Source organism: Narcine bancroftii, chromosome 4 (genome assembly GCF_036971445.1).
Source record: "Narcine bancroftii isolate sNarBan1 chromosome 4, sNarBan1.hap1, whole genome shotgun sequence".
Lineage (NCBI taxonomy): Eukaryota > Metazoa > Chordata > Chondrichthyes > Torpediniformes > Narcinidae > Narcine > Narcine bancroftii.
This window is the reverse complement of record NC_091472.1, coordinates 172,834,703-172,850,452: the sequence shown is the minus strand read 5'-3', so window position 1 is coordinate 172,850,452 and position 15,750 is coordinate 172,834,703. Positions and strand designations below refer to the sequence as shown.

Sequence of the window (15,750 nt, the reverse complement as noted above, 5' to 3'; positions counted from 1 at the left end):
CACATACCACTTTTAAGTATTCTTTATGCCATAGGTGCTCTGTGATTAGTAAGGGATTGCTGAAGGTGGTAGGTGGGTGGAAAGAAAAAGTTTGAAAACCACTATTTTAATTGTACCTAATTGACTCATTATGTCCAAAGGAAATGGGCCAATGACAATTTTTCTCAAGCAAAATATTTCTGTAGCAACTGGGTCTAGTGCAGTGATTCTCAACCTTCCCTTCCCACTCTGATAAAGAACATTCTAATGTTACATAAAGTCCTAAAAGGGCAAGAGGATAACGAAGGAAAGAGTATAGACCAAAAAGGTAACCAGCTTGAGACAGGATAGTTTTATGCAGGTGTCTTCACCAATTAACAGGGTGATCCTGATGTTGTTGACTATGAATTTTGGATGGGTTAAAGGGCATCAAAGTGTCTTTGAAAGTAATGAAATGTTTGCAGTTATAAAGAAGCAAGGAAGGAAATGGCAAATGTTTTGCGATCATTCTTCAGTCCTTCCTGATTGCACGAATAGTACCAGAGGATTGGAGGACTGGTAACATGTACCTGTGTTTATTTTTTTTTAAGGAGGAAATCAACTGAATAATTGCAGTCTGGTTGGTTTAATTTTGAAGGGCTTATTATCAAAATCCATTCTGAAGTTCAACAGAACATTTTGTTTGGAAAGGCGCACATTAATCAGCATGGATTTGTGAAAGTGATGTCATCTCTGGAAAGCAGTCTAATTATTTGAGAGGTAACAAGAGAGTTAATGAAGGCAGTGAATCTTGATGCAATCTGCATGGATTTTAGTTTGGCTTTGAGGTCTTGTCTGGCAGGCCAGTCTAGAAAGTATTTGTCCATGAAATCCAAGAGAAAGTGTCAAATTAGAGCATGTATTGCTTCAGTGGAAGGAAGGCAATGTTTAATCAGTAGTTTATGAATGGAAAATTGTTACTAATGGTGTCTCTGCAGTGCTCACTATTAAAAATACAAAGATGAAGAAACTCAGCAGGTCAAGCAGTGTCTGATGTTTCTGGCTTGAGACCTTCATCGAGATGAGGGCTGTGGATATTTGTGTTTTACTTTTCACTATTTAATTGTTTGTTATTTTCTTTTGATGATTTGATGTAAATGTCTGGGGAGGTGATAAAGAAATTTCTAGATGATTAAAATTTAGTTGGCAGTGAAGGACTGCATGGGGACACAAATGGCCTTGTTTGTTGGATAGAAAACTGGCAAATGGAATCCAGGGATGTATGAGGTTGTGCATTTGGGCAATTGCAACAAGACAAGGAAATGTATAATAAACGGAAAGATAAAAATACCTTGGTGAGGGGCTCAAGCTGAAACATTAGTTATGTACAATATCTTTATCTTTGCTATATAAAGTATACTGTTTGATCAGGTGAGTTTCTCCAGCATTTCTGTGCTTTTACTTCAATCATGGTGTCTGCAGACTTTTGTGTTTTACTTATAAACTGGAAGATGCAGAGGTTCATGTTCATAGAACCTGAAAAGTAGGAAGGCAGGTCAATGGAGTTGTCAAAAAAAACATATGGGATGTTCTCCTTTATTAGTAATTACAGTCACAAGAATATTTTATGAGATATTCGATCCCTATGGAATATTAATGGTGTCAGTTGTGATTTGAATTATGGAGAGTTTATTCTTCATCATGGACTTCTTATAGTGAGACACTTGGCCAAATGCTATCTTGTTTTTGCCTCACTTGTGTCTATTTTTGCGATTTAAGTTGTGAACTGAGTGGGGTACTGAGTTTCATTGAGAAGAGTATTGGTTAACACATCATATGAGAACAGTGCTCACAACTGCCATCATTGAATGATAGAGTGGCAGCGAGCTGGTTTTCTTGGGCAGTACAAAGTTGGCTGGTTTTTGTTGAAACCACAGTGGAATGCCGCAGATGAGGTGCAGGATTGCGACAAGATTGAGAAAAGCTTTGGGGTGATGATACATTTCCATGATACCATTTTGCACTGAGATTGGGTCTATTCTGATATGTTGGTGAAGATCACAGCTTGCATTCCAACTCCTAGCAGATGTAGGTGGAGATAAATTTCAGAAAACACACAGCAGGGAGGTACAGGAGTTGTGTTTGCCTTCTTTCTGATGATATTGAGGAGTTTATTGTCATACATCGTAAAATCTATATATTCACCAAAATTCTTGCATATTGCGGCTGAACAAATATATTTTTTTAAAAGAACTGCAATAGTGTAGTTAATAGAATTGAAAAGGGACAATACAAAAATGAATAAATAATAAATATTCAAAATTATCCTAGTGCAAAAATGTGACCTTGCAATAATGCAGTCAACCTTTTTGAACTCAGTGAAGCCCTTGATTCATGTTACAAGGGGGAGATTTAGGAGCTTGAAACTTTTTTTTGAACCAAGAGGTGTTGGTGTCCAGACTTTTGTACCTTCTATCTGACATTAGTGGTGACGAGACTTTGTGACAGGATGATGGAAGTCTTTACAATGTTGGCTTCCTTCTAGAGTGAGTGCCTTGCATTGATGCATTCAGTGGATGGGAGGTCAGAACCTTTGATGGATCTGGGTATTTTTGTTACCTTCTAGAACCTTTTGTGTTCCTGGGTGGTCGAATTTCCGAAGCAAGTTGTGATGAAACTAGTCAGTATGCTTTCTATTGTGTACCTGCAGATGTCTGATCAAGACATACCAATTTTCCAAAGAATTTTTAAAACATGTAGGTGGTGTGATGCCTTTATGTTTGTCTTGATGAGTTGACTGCAGGAGAGGTCTTCTGAAAATTAGATTTCTAGGAACTTAGAGGTTCTAACCCTTTTAACCTCTATCTCATCAATGCGGAGAGATGTATAGTCCCTCAGCCTCTCCTAGATTCATCAATATGCTGGTTTGCGCTGGTAACAATGAGAACAAAATTGTTGTGGCAACACCCAACAAGATTCTTCTCCTCTATCACATGTCCTTGATAACTTCACCAAGTTCAAGATGGCTGGGCTGCCTAATTTTGCCATGTATGTCGAGTCCCATACAGAAGTTATTGAAGCCCTCAGTTTCTTCCTTCATAACAGACCTAAGCAGTTCCCCCTCCACCAATTACTCTCCTTACTTGGAAGAAATTGTACTAGCTCTCAATAACGTTTCCTTTGGCTCATTGTACTTCTTTGAAGTCAAAGGAGTAGCCATGGGTACATGCATGGATCCTAGTTCTCCTGTGGCTAAACAAGAAAGTCTGCAGATGCTGGATATACTCAGCAGGTCATGTAGCATCCATAGGAAGTTAAGGGTAACTAATGTTTCAGACCTGGGCCCTTCATCAGGTCACCTGATAAAGAGCCCAGCCCTGATTGGTTGGTTCACCTTTGCTTCCTATGGATCACAGCTATGCCCCCTTTTTATTGGTTATGTGGAGTTGTACTCATTGCAAGCCTACACAGAAAATGCTCCTCAACTCTTCTTCCGCTATACTGACAACCATGTTGGTGCTGCTTCTTACACCCATGATGAACTTGTCAACTTTATCCACTTTGCTGCCAACTTTATCCACTTTGCTGCCAACTTTTACCCAACCATAAATTCACTTGGTCTATCTTTGGAACAATCTCCCCATTTTTGTTTGTGTGTGACCATTTCAATTCCACACACCATTCCTACACTGACATTTTACTGCTAAACTGAGATCAATTGCATAATCAACATCTTCTATTCCATCTCTGCACTCTCCTACCCATCAGCGTAAACATTGACTTCCAATTTCTATTAAACTCCCTCCCCCTGGCCTTTCTCTTTCCATATCCCTCCCTCTTCTTTCCTCCTGCTCCTCACCTCCTTCCCTTTCTTCTCCTGTCAGTGAGTTACCCCCTTTAGCCCTTTGCTTTCCCCCCATCACTCACATTTTTCCCTACCTACTCTCCCACCTGTTACCTCTTACCCATTTGCTTGTGCTCCTCCCCTTCCCCACCTCCCTCCTTTCCACTCTTCCCTACTCCCTCCTTTTATTTCAGGTGTCTGGCTATTCTTATTTCTGAAGAAAGGTCATTGGTTATCCTTTACGTCCTATGGATATTGCATGACCATCTGATTTTTTTTCTTTTTTTTGGTATTGCATCTAGATTCTTGATCTCCATTCTGTATTAGAACTTATCATTTCTAGTCATTCGGTCAATATTGATGGTGATGTCATCAGCAAGTGCAGTTAAACTTGCATATTGAGTTTGTGTTGAAGAAGGCAAATGCAATGCTGGCATTCATTTCAAGAGGAATAGAGTGTAAGACAGAGATGGCCAAACTTGCTTCACGTAAAAGTAACATATGATAAACTTCAGATGTTTGAGAGCCGCAATTAGGTGATCGCAAGCCACGTGCACTAATGCTACCATTGTGTTGACCAACTTGTATGATTCCTGTCTCAGCCAATAGATTTCTGTGAGCTGCACATTATATGTTAGAGCTGCATGTGGTTCGTGAGCCGTGATTTGGCCAGCCCAGTATAACATAGATGTGATGTTGAGGCTTTTTAAGTCACTGGTGAGGCCTGTCTTGGAGTTTTGTGAGCAGTTTTGGGCTCTTCATTTAGGAAACGATGTGTTGAAATTGGAGAGGGTTCAGTGGAGATTCACTTGGATGATTCCAGGAATGAAAGGGTCCTTTTGGAGAATGTTGGGGGGTGGGGGGTGGGGGAGGAGGAGGAGGATCTCATTAAAACGTTTTGAATGTTGAAAGGCATGGACTGAGTAGATATAGAAAGGTTGTTTCTCCATGGTGGGAGATACTTGGATAAGAGGGCACAAGGATTGAAGTGCAGAGATGAGGAGGAATTTCTTCAGCCAGAGGTGGTAAATCTATGGCATTTGTTGCCGTATGTGGTTGTGGTGGCCGTCATTGGCAGAGATTGATAGGTTCTTGATTAGCTGGGGCATCAAAGGTTATTTTTCCGGGGGGTGGGGCTGGAAGAGAAGGCCGGGCAGTGGGATTGAGTGGCGAAAATGGATCAGCTCATGATTAAATGGCAGACAGAATCGATGGGCTGAATAGCCTATTTTTGCTCCTCTTAAATTTGTAGATGGAGTTGAAGCTGAATTTGACTGCATTGTCAGAAGTGTGCAATGAATAGAGCAAGGTACCCAGTCTTTTAGCTGGACGTGCACCTGTGTAGATGGTCAGCGAGGTTGAGGTGATGTTGCTGGTACATACTGATTAGGGGAGTTTGCTGATGAGGAAGTCGACATTCGATTCGAGTCCCAGATCCTTTAGTTTGGTCATAAGATTTGCTTGTATCAGGGCGATAAACACTGCTGTAGTCACTGAACAACAGCCTCATCTAGGTGTTCCTGCAGTCTCGGCCATTCTCAAAGGGGGCTGCAACATATTTAAGGGAGGCCACAGATTGAAATCATAATTTTTTCTTTTTTATATAATTGGTGGGAAAAAAGTATGGAAGAAACCAACTAAACTTGACTGCTTCACAGGCAGGTGGTGGGGGGGGGGGGGGTGGGAGCATAAATTTTGAACAGAGTGCAAAGGGGGCCATAACCAAAAAAGGTTGAGAATGGTTGGCTGCAGTGGTAAGTGGAATGCACTGCCTGAGGGCGTGTTTGAAACTGGGATGATGATTGCATTTATGATGTGTCCAGATGAGCACTTGAATCAGTCATCAAGGGTTTAAACCAAATTTTGAACAACGGGGTTATTATAAAAGAGTGAAACATGAAAGTCAGCAGATGCTGTGATTATAGTAATAATACACTCTGACGGTTTTTCAGTTCTACCTATCGCTGACCAGCCTCTGTCCCACTCCCCTTCCTCTCAAATGCTAACTTCTTAGTCCTTGATGCAGGGTATTGACCCAAAACATCAGCATATTATTTCCTCCACAAATATGCTTGGCCTTCTGTGTTTATCCAGCATTCTGTTTTTGTTCTAAATTCCAGCATTTGTCTTTTGTTTCTATTGCCTATAAACCTGTGGCTTTAGCCTGGACTAGACCCACCCAGAAAATCTTTGGAGAATCTTTGGTGGCCCATCTAATGCTACATAATAATGGCAGATTGTTGCTGGTTCTTAAGTTATGAGTGGGCATCAGTACATAATTTCTTGAATTCATCCTGTGGAAGTGGGAACCTTGCACAAAATTGTCTTGCCAGTATCCTCTCCCTTGACTCCCCATCTATTTTTTTTATCAGTTTGAGACCAATAAGTGTTACGAAGGCTGTTCAAAATGTCAAAATTTCCCTCTGATTGTATCATTCAAGCCCTCTAATGCATCAGTTTTTGTTCTGAACTAATGACTTTTGGCCTAATGAGTCACCTGGCTCTTGCGATTGGAGCTGTGCACCCTGATAGTACACACTAATGCTCTGATCATTTATTTCCTTAGGCCATTTTATCAGGTGATGAGAATGAAGGTTTAAAGCACCCAGGGTTAATGCTGAAGTACTCGACGTATAAAAACTTGGCCAGTTTGGCATCCCAAAAGGATGACCCAAGTACAGCAATGGAATTTTATTTGGAGGTAAGGAGCAAAATAAATGTAAAAGTGAAAGAAATAGATGTGGATGTGAGAAAATTAATTCAAAAGTGAAATCTTAACTTTTTGACTTTGGTAGTAAAATGGTGGCTCATTTTCTTTGGTAGATCTTGACAGCCTTGGTGCCCATTTTCTCCCCCCAAAATTCTTGCAGCCTCTCACTCCCAACCGTTGTTGCTACCTTCAACTTGTAATAAGGGCCAGTGCAAAATGTAATGCTGTTCATAAATGTTCTGCTCTTGTCCTTTGTTCTTTTCCCTTTCTCTTCTCCCCACTTGTGCTTGATGTGCAACAGGTTTTTGTGTCTGTTTTTTGCAGCATCAGAATGCTTTGGAGAAGTGGTGTGGGTACGACTACATGTTGGTACCATATTTGGTCTGCCCACTTTCCTCAATGCACTGGCATTACTATCAGTTTTAAATTGATTTAAAAAAAAAAGAATTTTTTGGCTCATTTGCTAATACTTCTGCGTTTGCATTATTGAACTTGCTGAATTAATATTTCCAATGATTCCCTCTCACAGGCTGTAATGTTGGATTCTACTGATGTAAACCTCTGGTATAAAATAGGAAGAGTGGCACTAAAATTGATTAGAGTTCCACTGGCTCGCCATGCTTTTGAAGAAGGACTGAAGTGTAATGCTGATCATTGGCCATGCCTGGATAATCTTATCACTGTACTCTACACACTTAGTGATTACACCAGTAAGTTGAAGTCTCTCAAGTTCATAGACTGAATTTATTAGCTGTGCTTTCCATCATTAGAATGGTATTTAAAATGCAGTTTATTGCCCTTGCACAGTGAATGTAATCTGATCATTGATGATTGCTGTAACCTTTGTTGGAAGGAGTAGGTATGAGAATTGGACAGGTTTATACTTGGATTTCAGGGCAGTATGGCTGCCATTAATTTCTAGGCCTGCCTATAAAGATTGATGTATTAGCGAAGAAACAGTCAGCTTCTGAGCCATTTGTAATGATTTGTCAGTCTTTTGGAGAACAAAATGTGGCTCAGAAGGTTACATTTTAATACAATACATCCTGTGAATTGTGCAGGGAGAGAAAGAGTAACCAAAAAATAAAATTTACCTCAATTTTTAGAATGATTTTTTAAAAATTTCAGACAATTTGCATTCCTGCTTGAAGTCTTTTCCTGAGCACTTGTGTGGATTCTTGCTGAATGGTTTAATATTCTTGTTTAATTTTGCTTAATCTGAACTTGTTCTGGAGTTAGATTTATAATTTCAGATTCTTTTTAGGTTTACTTTGTAGAGAAGGTCTGTGCATATTTTTAATAAAGTAAGATTTTTGGAACTTGTTTTGAAAATTTTAAAGTTTTAATTAAATTATTCTGATGTTTCATCATTCCTAATTTCCCATGTCCCTCACCTTTGTCTTTCTGGTAAAGATGAGATGGTGTTTCTCTAGGACCACGAAGCAGATTTACATGAATATAAGTTAAAATAGAAGTTAAATTTTCAGACATATACAATAAAAGTCCATGGTACATTACATACGTTCTGGGAATTTAGGACTCTGAAGGCTTGGGGGAAAAGACTTGCCCAATCTGGATGAACCTCCTACCAGATGGCAGAAGGGAGAAAAGTTTACATGAGGGGTGTGTGAAGACCTTCATAAAGTTTATTACTTTCCACGTGCATCGTGTGTTGTAGATAATCATCATGGTAGGAAGAGAGCCCCCAGTGATCTTTTCCACTGACCTCACTATCCTCTGCTGGTCATATGGTCTGAAGTGGTACAGCTTCCAAGCTAGGTGGTGATGCAATTGCTCTGAATGCTCTCAATACATCCTCTGTAGAATGTAGTGAGGATGGAGGGTGGGAGATGAACTTTCCTCAGCCTTTGCAGGAAGTAGAGGTGCTGCTGGGCTTTCTTGGCTTTGGACCAGGTGAGATTCTCCGCCAAGTGCACACCAAGGAACTTGATACTCTTGACGCCCTCAACGGTAGATGCTTCAGGCTTTTGTTTGTCTTCATTTGCAGCTAAGGCAGATACTAATTTTAATGTTGACTGATGGTGAAGTGATCATTATGAGTATTGCCGGTGGATAGTTAATCATTTTAGCCCATGTCACTTGCTCTTCATTAAATTTTAACATCCTGTCCGGTTTGAAGATTAAGATCTGGTCTTCAGGGGGCAATAATCCCAGCTACCAAATGCTTCTCAGACCTGGACAGCCCACAACACCTTCAAAAACACCATCAGTGCAAAATCCTCCAAATTTGTGATGGACTGATGAACAAATCAATGTTGTTATTCTCTCCTATGCCAACAACTCCAGCCCCCATAGACACGTTGGCATCCACTGTTCCTGCCTTTCTGAAACTCTTATTTTGTTAAGTTGTCATTGTGATGATTTAATATCGTGTGTGGCAGATGTGTAAACTAGCTTATACAATTAGTAACTTTAAGTACAGTGTTCTCCAAGATATTTGGGACAAAGACTTATTTCCTTTATTTGTCCCTGTGCTGTGCACTTTTAAATTTGTAATCAAGCAATTCACACGTGATTTTAAAGTGCACATTCCAAATTTTATTAAAGAGTTTTTGGGTACATTTTAGTTTGACCATGTAGAAATTAGAGCACTTTTTATGCATAGTTCGCCCATTTCAGGGCACCATAATATTTGGGACATTTGGCTTCACAGTGTTGTGATTTCTTGGGTGTGTTTAATTGCTTCATTGGTGGAGGTATAAGAGAGCTTGGGTTGCTTCTAAGCTTTTGATCACCTTTGAAGTCTCTTGTCACCATTTTTCAACATGAGGACCAGGGTTATGCCAATGAAAGTCAAAGAACCCATTATGAGGCTGAAAAACAAGAATAAACATCACCCAACTTTAGGATTACTAAAACCAACAGTTTAGAACATCGTTAAGAAGAAAGAGCATACTGATGAGCTCAGTAATCACAAAGGGACTGGTAGGCCAAGGAAGACCTCCACTGCTGATGACCGAAGAATTATCATAATGAAGAAAAGTCCCCAAATGCCTCTTCAACAGATCTGAAACACTCTTGAGGAGGCAGGCATGAATGTGTCATTAGCCCCTTTCACACTTGCCAGTGATCCCAGGAATTAACAGCCATTCGGCTATTAAAGTGTCTAGTGTGAAAGCAAAATCAGCTCAACGGCAGCGTCAGATGATATCATCTTATACTTTGGATTAATGGCCTTGACCCCTAGTGCAATCCCCGGTGTCTGCAGATGCCAGCATTGCAATCATGCAATTGAAATGACCCAAGTTTTTGCGTGGGTGCAGGAAAGTGAAGGAAGAAAAGATTAAAATGAAGGTATAAACTTTGCGATGGGAAAGTCCACAATGGGAGAGAGAGGAAATAGCAATAAATAGCAATAGCGGACAATTTTTAAATAATGTGGGAACATTGGTAGAGCTTTCATGCGCAATTTATAAAAACTGGGGGAAAAAGCAATGGCGGACCTGACTTCCCTGAATGCTGTGCAGCGGAGTAACCCCTCCATGCATGCAGCCATTGCATACAGCCCTTTCTCTGCCACATAGAATTCTGGAAGGGCAGGTCTGCCATTACTTTTTCCCACAGTATTTATAAATTGTATGCGATAGTGCTACCAACGTTCCCACACTATATAAATTATGTGCTATAGTGCTACAAACTTTCCCATGCTGTATAAATAGTGTGCTAAAGTGCTACCAACTTTCTCACCCTGTTTAAAATAAAAAATTGTCCACTATTGCTATTTATTGCTAGCACTTTCGCACGGTCCCTTATAAAGGTTTATATAGGTCGACACAAGAACAACAAGAGCTGAAGGCCTCATACTGTGTTGTACATAAAGTTTAATTATGTTATAATTTTGTTCAAATATAAGACCATAATACATTGATCAGGATTTAGGGCAGGTCCACCATTGCTCGATGCGTCATGACGTCACCGGTAGAAGGTAGATCAGTCTTAACTCTGGGGATGGCTTTCATTGTCCCAGTTCAGAGTGGTCAAGTGTGAAAAGCCACATTCCTATTCCAGGACACTGGGCAATTTAGTGGGATGCAAGTGTGAAAGGAGCTAATGACTACTGTCAACAGAAGACTTCATGAGTAGAAATACAGGTGCAAACCACTAGTTAGCCATAGAAATAGGATAGTCAGATTACAGTTTGCCAATAAGTATTTGAAGCTCCTCTCACATTTGCATTTCAGTAAATTGGCCGTTCAGTGTCCCAGGATAGGAATGGGGGTTTGGCCTTTCGCACTAGACCATTCCTAACTAGGATACTGAACGCTTTCACACTTGCGAGGGTTTATCCCCGACACTTATCTGTTCTACCTTTAATAGGAAGTGCCTGGAATGCAGTTGCCTGTTTCACACTTGCCTGATCTCAATGTCAGCATCTGCAGACACTGGGGATTGTACTAGGGGTCGAGGCCCGCAATCCCTGGTGTGAGATAATGTCATCTGATGCCGGTGTTGAGCAGATTTTGCTTTCACACTTGCCACTTTAAAGGCTGATTGGTGTTTGATTCGTAGGATCACTGGCAGGTGTGAAAGGGGCTTAACAGTCTGCAGAATTCTGGAAAAAGATCTTGTGGACTGATGATACGAAGTTTAACCAGTATCAGTGATAGCAAGAGCAAAGTGTGGTGGTGTAAAGGAACTGCCCAAGATCCAAAGCATACCACCTCATCTGTGAAATGTGGTGGTGGTGTTATGGACTGGGCATGTACGGCTGCCACAGGTACTGGCACATTTATTTTCATTGATCATGTAACTGCTGATGGCAATAGCAAAATGCATAGAAACATCTGATTTGCTCAGGTTGGAGCAAATGCCTCCAAACTCATTGGACAGTGCTTCATTCTTGAGCAAGACAATGATGCAAAACATACTGCTCAAGCAATAAAGGAGTTTTCAAGCTAAAAACTGGAAAATTCGTGAATGGCGAAGTCAGTCTCCTGATCTAAATACAATTGAACTTACCCTCCAATATGCTGAAAACACAAAGGGACAACTGATCTACCTTCTACCGGTGACGTCATGACGCATCGAGCAATGGTGGACCTGCCCTAAATCCTAAAACATGCAAGAGCTGAAGTAGAGGCCTGGCAGAGGATCAGCAGAGAAAATACTCAGCACCTGGTGATGTCTGTGAATGGCAGACTTCAAGCAGCCATTGCATGCAAGGGATATGCAACAAAGTTCTAAGCAGAACTACGTTAATATACATACCATTGCTATGTCCCAAATATCATAATGCCCTGAAATGAGGGGACGATGTATGAAAATGCTATAATTTCTATATGGTCAAACCTTTAAAATATGGAATGTGCACATTAATCACATGTGATTCATTTGATTACAAATTTAAAATTGTGGAGCACAGTTGCAAATGAGGAAAAATGTGTTTTTGTCCCAAACATTAAGGAGAGCACTGTACAGTTTGTCATTTTATACACACAAATCATCCTGCGCAATCGTGATGGAATAAGAATTTGAGGCTGCTGCCTTTGGTCGTTATGTTTTTAAAGCACATTTCTCACTTAATGTTTAACATTAACAGCAGGATTCAGATTGAGCCCCTTTTGCTCATTCAATCTTGCAAGCTGCTTTCAGCCATTCCTTTTTCCCTAATGCACTGGCACATTGATGTAGATTTAATAGATCATAATTAATGTCCTGTTCCTTAGAGAATAATAAAATGAGCCTGGGGTTCAGTTTGTGGGGTTATAAATGTGTAGATCTGCATTCAGACCTCTTTGTATCCATCTTCATGGAATTATTTGATGAGGATCTTTTGGTTTTGAAGGATGCAAACTGTAAAGAATTAACCACTTCTAGGATCCTATTGGTGTTGTGACGCTGCCCACTGTTCCCAGTTATAAGAGTGTTTTGAACCTTGAAAGGCTCTGGTCCGAAATGTCGGTTTGATATCTTTACCTCCTATGGATCCTGTGAGACTAGAACATTACAGCCCAGAAACAGGCCCTTTGGTCTTTCTAGTCTGTACCAAACTACTTTTCTGCCTCGACCCACTGACCTCTACCCAAACCATAGGCCTCCATATCCCTCCCATCCATGAACGTCCAAATTCTTCTAAAATGTTAAAATTGAGCCCACTTTCACCACTTCAGCTAACAGCTCGTTCCACACTCACCATTCTCTGAGCGAAGAAGTTCCCCTCTCATATTCCCCCTAAATCTTTTCCCTTTAACTCTTAACCCATGACCTCTGGTTTGCATCATACTGTGATGCAGTCAGCAACTGGACCCTTATTTGCAGTTCCAGTCAGGAACGATCCTGTGGCCAGTGAATAATTGCTGTTTGTCCCTGATGTATAAAGACTAAAAGCCATTGGACTAGACTATAATTTTTAAAAAACACATTTTTACTGCAAGTTGGCTGTCCATACGAAAATTGTCTGTACAGAATCTGATAAACTTTAATGTGAATTTGCTTCAACCATTGAGCCTCCTACTGAAGTCGGTCTGGACAAAGAAGGGAACAATACAGAATTGCTTCATGTGAATATGTTTTGTTTGAAAATGTCTTCAGTGGATTTTCAACCTCTTCATCACAGAAGATTCAGGCGGCATCGTTAACGTACAGGGGGTAGCACAATGCTATTATAGTGCCAGTGATCCGGGTTCGAATCCGCTGCTTTCTGAACAGAATTTGTATGTTCTTCCCATGTGTGTGTGACTTTCTCCAGGTGCTCTGGTTTCTTTCCACTTTCCAAAGACACATAGGATTTGTAGGTTAATTAGTCACATGGGTATATTTGAGTGGTGTGAGCTTGTGGCTGGAAGAGCCTGTTACCATGCTATATATCTAAATTTAAAAAAAACCCAAAAATCATATTAAACCAAGCTGACAATGCATTCTTATAAAAATCAGAATGAGAGAAAAGCATTTTTGGTTCCTGCAGTTATCATTCTTCTTTGGCTTGGCTTCGCGGACGAAGATTTATGGAGGGGTAATGTCCACGTCAGCTGCAGGCTCGTTTGTGGCTGACAAGTCCGATGCGGGACAGGCAGACACGGTTGCAAGGGAAAATTGGTTGGTTGGGGTTGGGTGTTGGGTTTTTCCTCCTTTGTCTTTTGTCAGTGAGGCGGGCTCTGCGGTCTTCTTCAAAGGAGGTTGCTGCCCGCCGAACTGTGAGGCGCCAAGATGCACGGTTTGAGGCGATATCAGCCCACTGGCGGTGGTCAATGTGGCAGGCACCAAGAGATTTCTTTAGGCAGTCCTTGTACCTCTTCTTTGGTGCACCTCTGTCTCGGTGGCCAGTGGAGAGCTCGCCATATAACACGATCTTGGGAAGGCGATAGTCCTCCATTCTGGAGACGTGATCTACCCAGCGCAGTTTGGTCTTCAGCAGCGTGGATTCAATGCTGTCGGCCTCTGCCATCTCGAGAACTTCGATGTTGGAGATTAAGTCGCTCCAATGAATGTTGAGGATGGAGCGGAGACAACGCTGGTGGAAGCGTTCTAGGAGCCGTAGGTGATGTCGGTAGAGGACCCATGTTTCGGAGCCGAACAGGAGTGTGGGTATGACAACGGCTCTGTATACACTAATCTTTGTGAGGTTTTTCAGTTGGTTGTTTTTCCAGACTCTTTTGTGTAGTCTTCCAAAGGTGCTATTTGCCTTGTTGAGTCTGTTGTCTATCTCATTGTCGATCCTTGCATCCGATGAAATGGTGCAGCCGAGATAGGTAAACTGGTTGACTGTTTTGACTTATGTGTGCCCGATGGAGATGTGGGGGGGCTGGTAGTCATGGTGGGGAGCTGGCTGATGGAGGACCTCAGTTTTCTTCAGGCTGACTTCCAGGCCAAACATTTTGGCAGTTTCCGCAAAACAGGACGTCAAGCGCTGAAGAGCTGGCTCTGAATGGGCAACTAAAGCGGCATCGACTGCAAAGAGTAGTTCACGGACAAGTTTCTCTTGTGTCTTGGTGTGAGCTTGCAGGCGCCTCAGATTGAAGAGACTGCCATCCGTGCGGTACCGGATGTAAACAGCGTCTTCATTTGTTGAGGTCTTTCATGACTTGTTTCAGCATGCTGCTCCAACCTGCAAGTGGTGTTGCAACTATGGAGAGGAAGAATATCTAAGAAGGTAGCTGAAGATGAGGTGCCTTGTATTACTGATCCTCAGGTTAAAATTTTTACTTAAAACTTTCTTCAACAGGCTAACTTGAAAATTTTGAGAACCAGCTTTTCAAGTCTTGTGGAACAATCATCTTTGAAAACTTTTTTTCAAAACTATTTAATGATTATGTACGTGTACATTGTTGGTTTAATCTACTTTCGTGTTGTAGAACAATCATAATATAATCCTCTTGTTGACTACCATGCTTGGTTTAAGGATAATTCAAAGCAAAAATGCAACATTACATTGCAAAGTTAATTGTTTTTTTAATTTCAAGCAGATAATTATAAAGCCACTTAAAGTGGACATAATGAGTGGAGATGGTTTAACAAACTGCTTTATTTAAAACCAAGTGCATGAAGTCTCATTGTTTTCTCATTTCAGATTGTCTTTATTACATATGCAAAGCTTTGGAGAAAGACTGCCGGTACAGCAAGGGCTTAGTTTTGAAAGAGAAAATATATGAAGAACAGCCTTGCTTGAGAAAGGATTCATTTCGTATGTTCTTGAAATGGTAGGCTTTTATCTTTTAATGAACATGGAAGCAAAATTGCACTTGCATAATATTTCTATTTTGCTTATTATAATAGAGAATATTGAGGTTTGCACCATTGTAAATCTATTTTCAGTATAAGATGTATTATTCATAATTACATTTTTAGATCTATGGGTAAATGCCTTCATAATTATGATGCATGAGGAATGAAAAAAAAGTGCAAATTCAAACAGGAATTCTATGTTTGGAGCAACAGATATTTTGTGCATGTGAAAGAAAGAATGTGATGGGGAAAATGAGGATTAAGTAATTGGAAATGGATGAAGGAGTGAGAATATGCAAAGGGAGGGGGAGAGTCGATGAGAGATTGATTGATAGAAAGGGATAATGAGGCAGAGAGAATGGACAGCAAGGGAGGAGCAGCAGAATAGAGACCAAATGATAAAAAATAGCAGTGAAAATGGCACAGCAAAGGGAGTGCAGCATGTTGGAATTCATTGTTGGGTGACGAGAAGGCATGGCAAGTTAGTGAGATAATGGTGGCAGACCAGATGATGCTAAAATGATGGGGTGGTTGTAATGTTTTCAAGAAATTGAAA

At 40.7% G+C, this 15,750-nt stretch overlaps 1 protein-coding gene across 8 annotated transcripts in view; it reads left to right on the top strand.

The window, feature by feature from the left end:
• cabin1 (calcineurin binding protein 1) overlaps nucleotides 1–15,750 on the top strand; it is a 570,396-nt gene that overhangs the window by 13,439 nt on the left and 541,207 nt on the right. For all 8 annotated transcript variants that reach the window (XM_069933017.1, XM_069933018.1, XM_069933016.1 and 5 more), the window contains exons 4-6: nucleotides 6,369–6,503; nucleotides 7,042–7,222; nucleotides 15,040–15,169. In XM_069933017.1, the coding sequence (XP_069789118.1) occupies nucleotides 6,369–6,503; nucleotides 7,042–7,222; nucleotides 15,040–15,169 (446 nt within the window). The remainder of the gene's footprint in view (nucleotides 1–6,368; nucleotides 6,504–7,041; nucleotides 7,223–15,039; nucleotides 15,170–15,750) is intronic.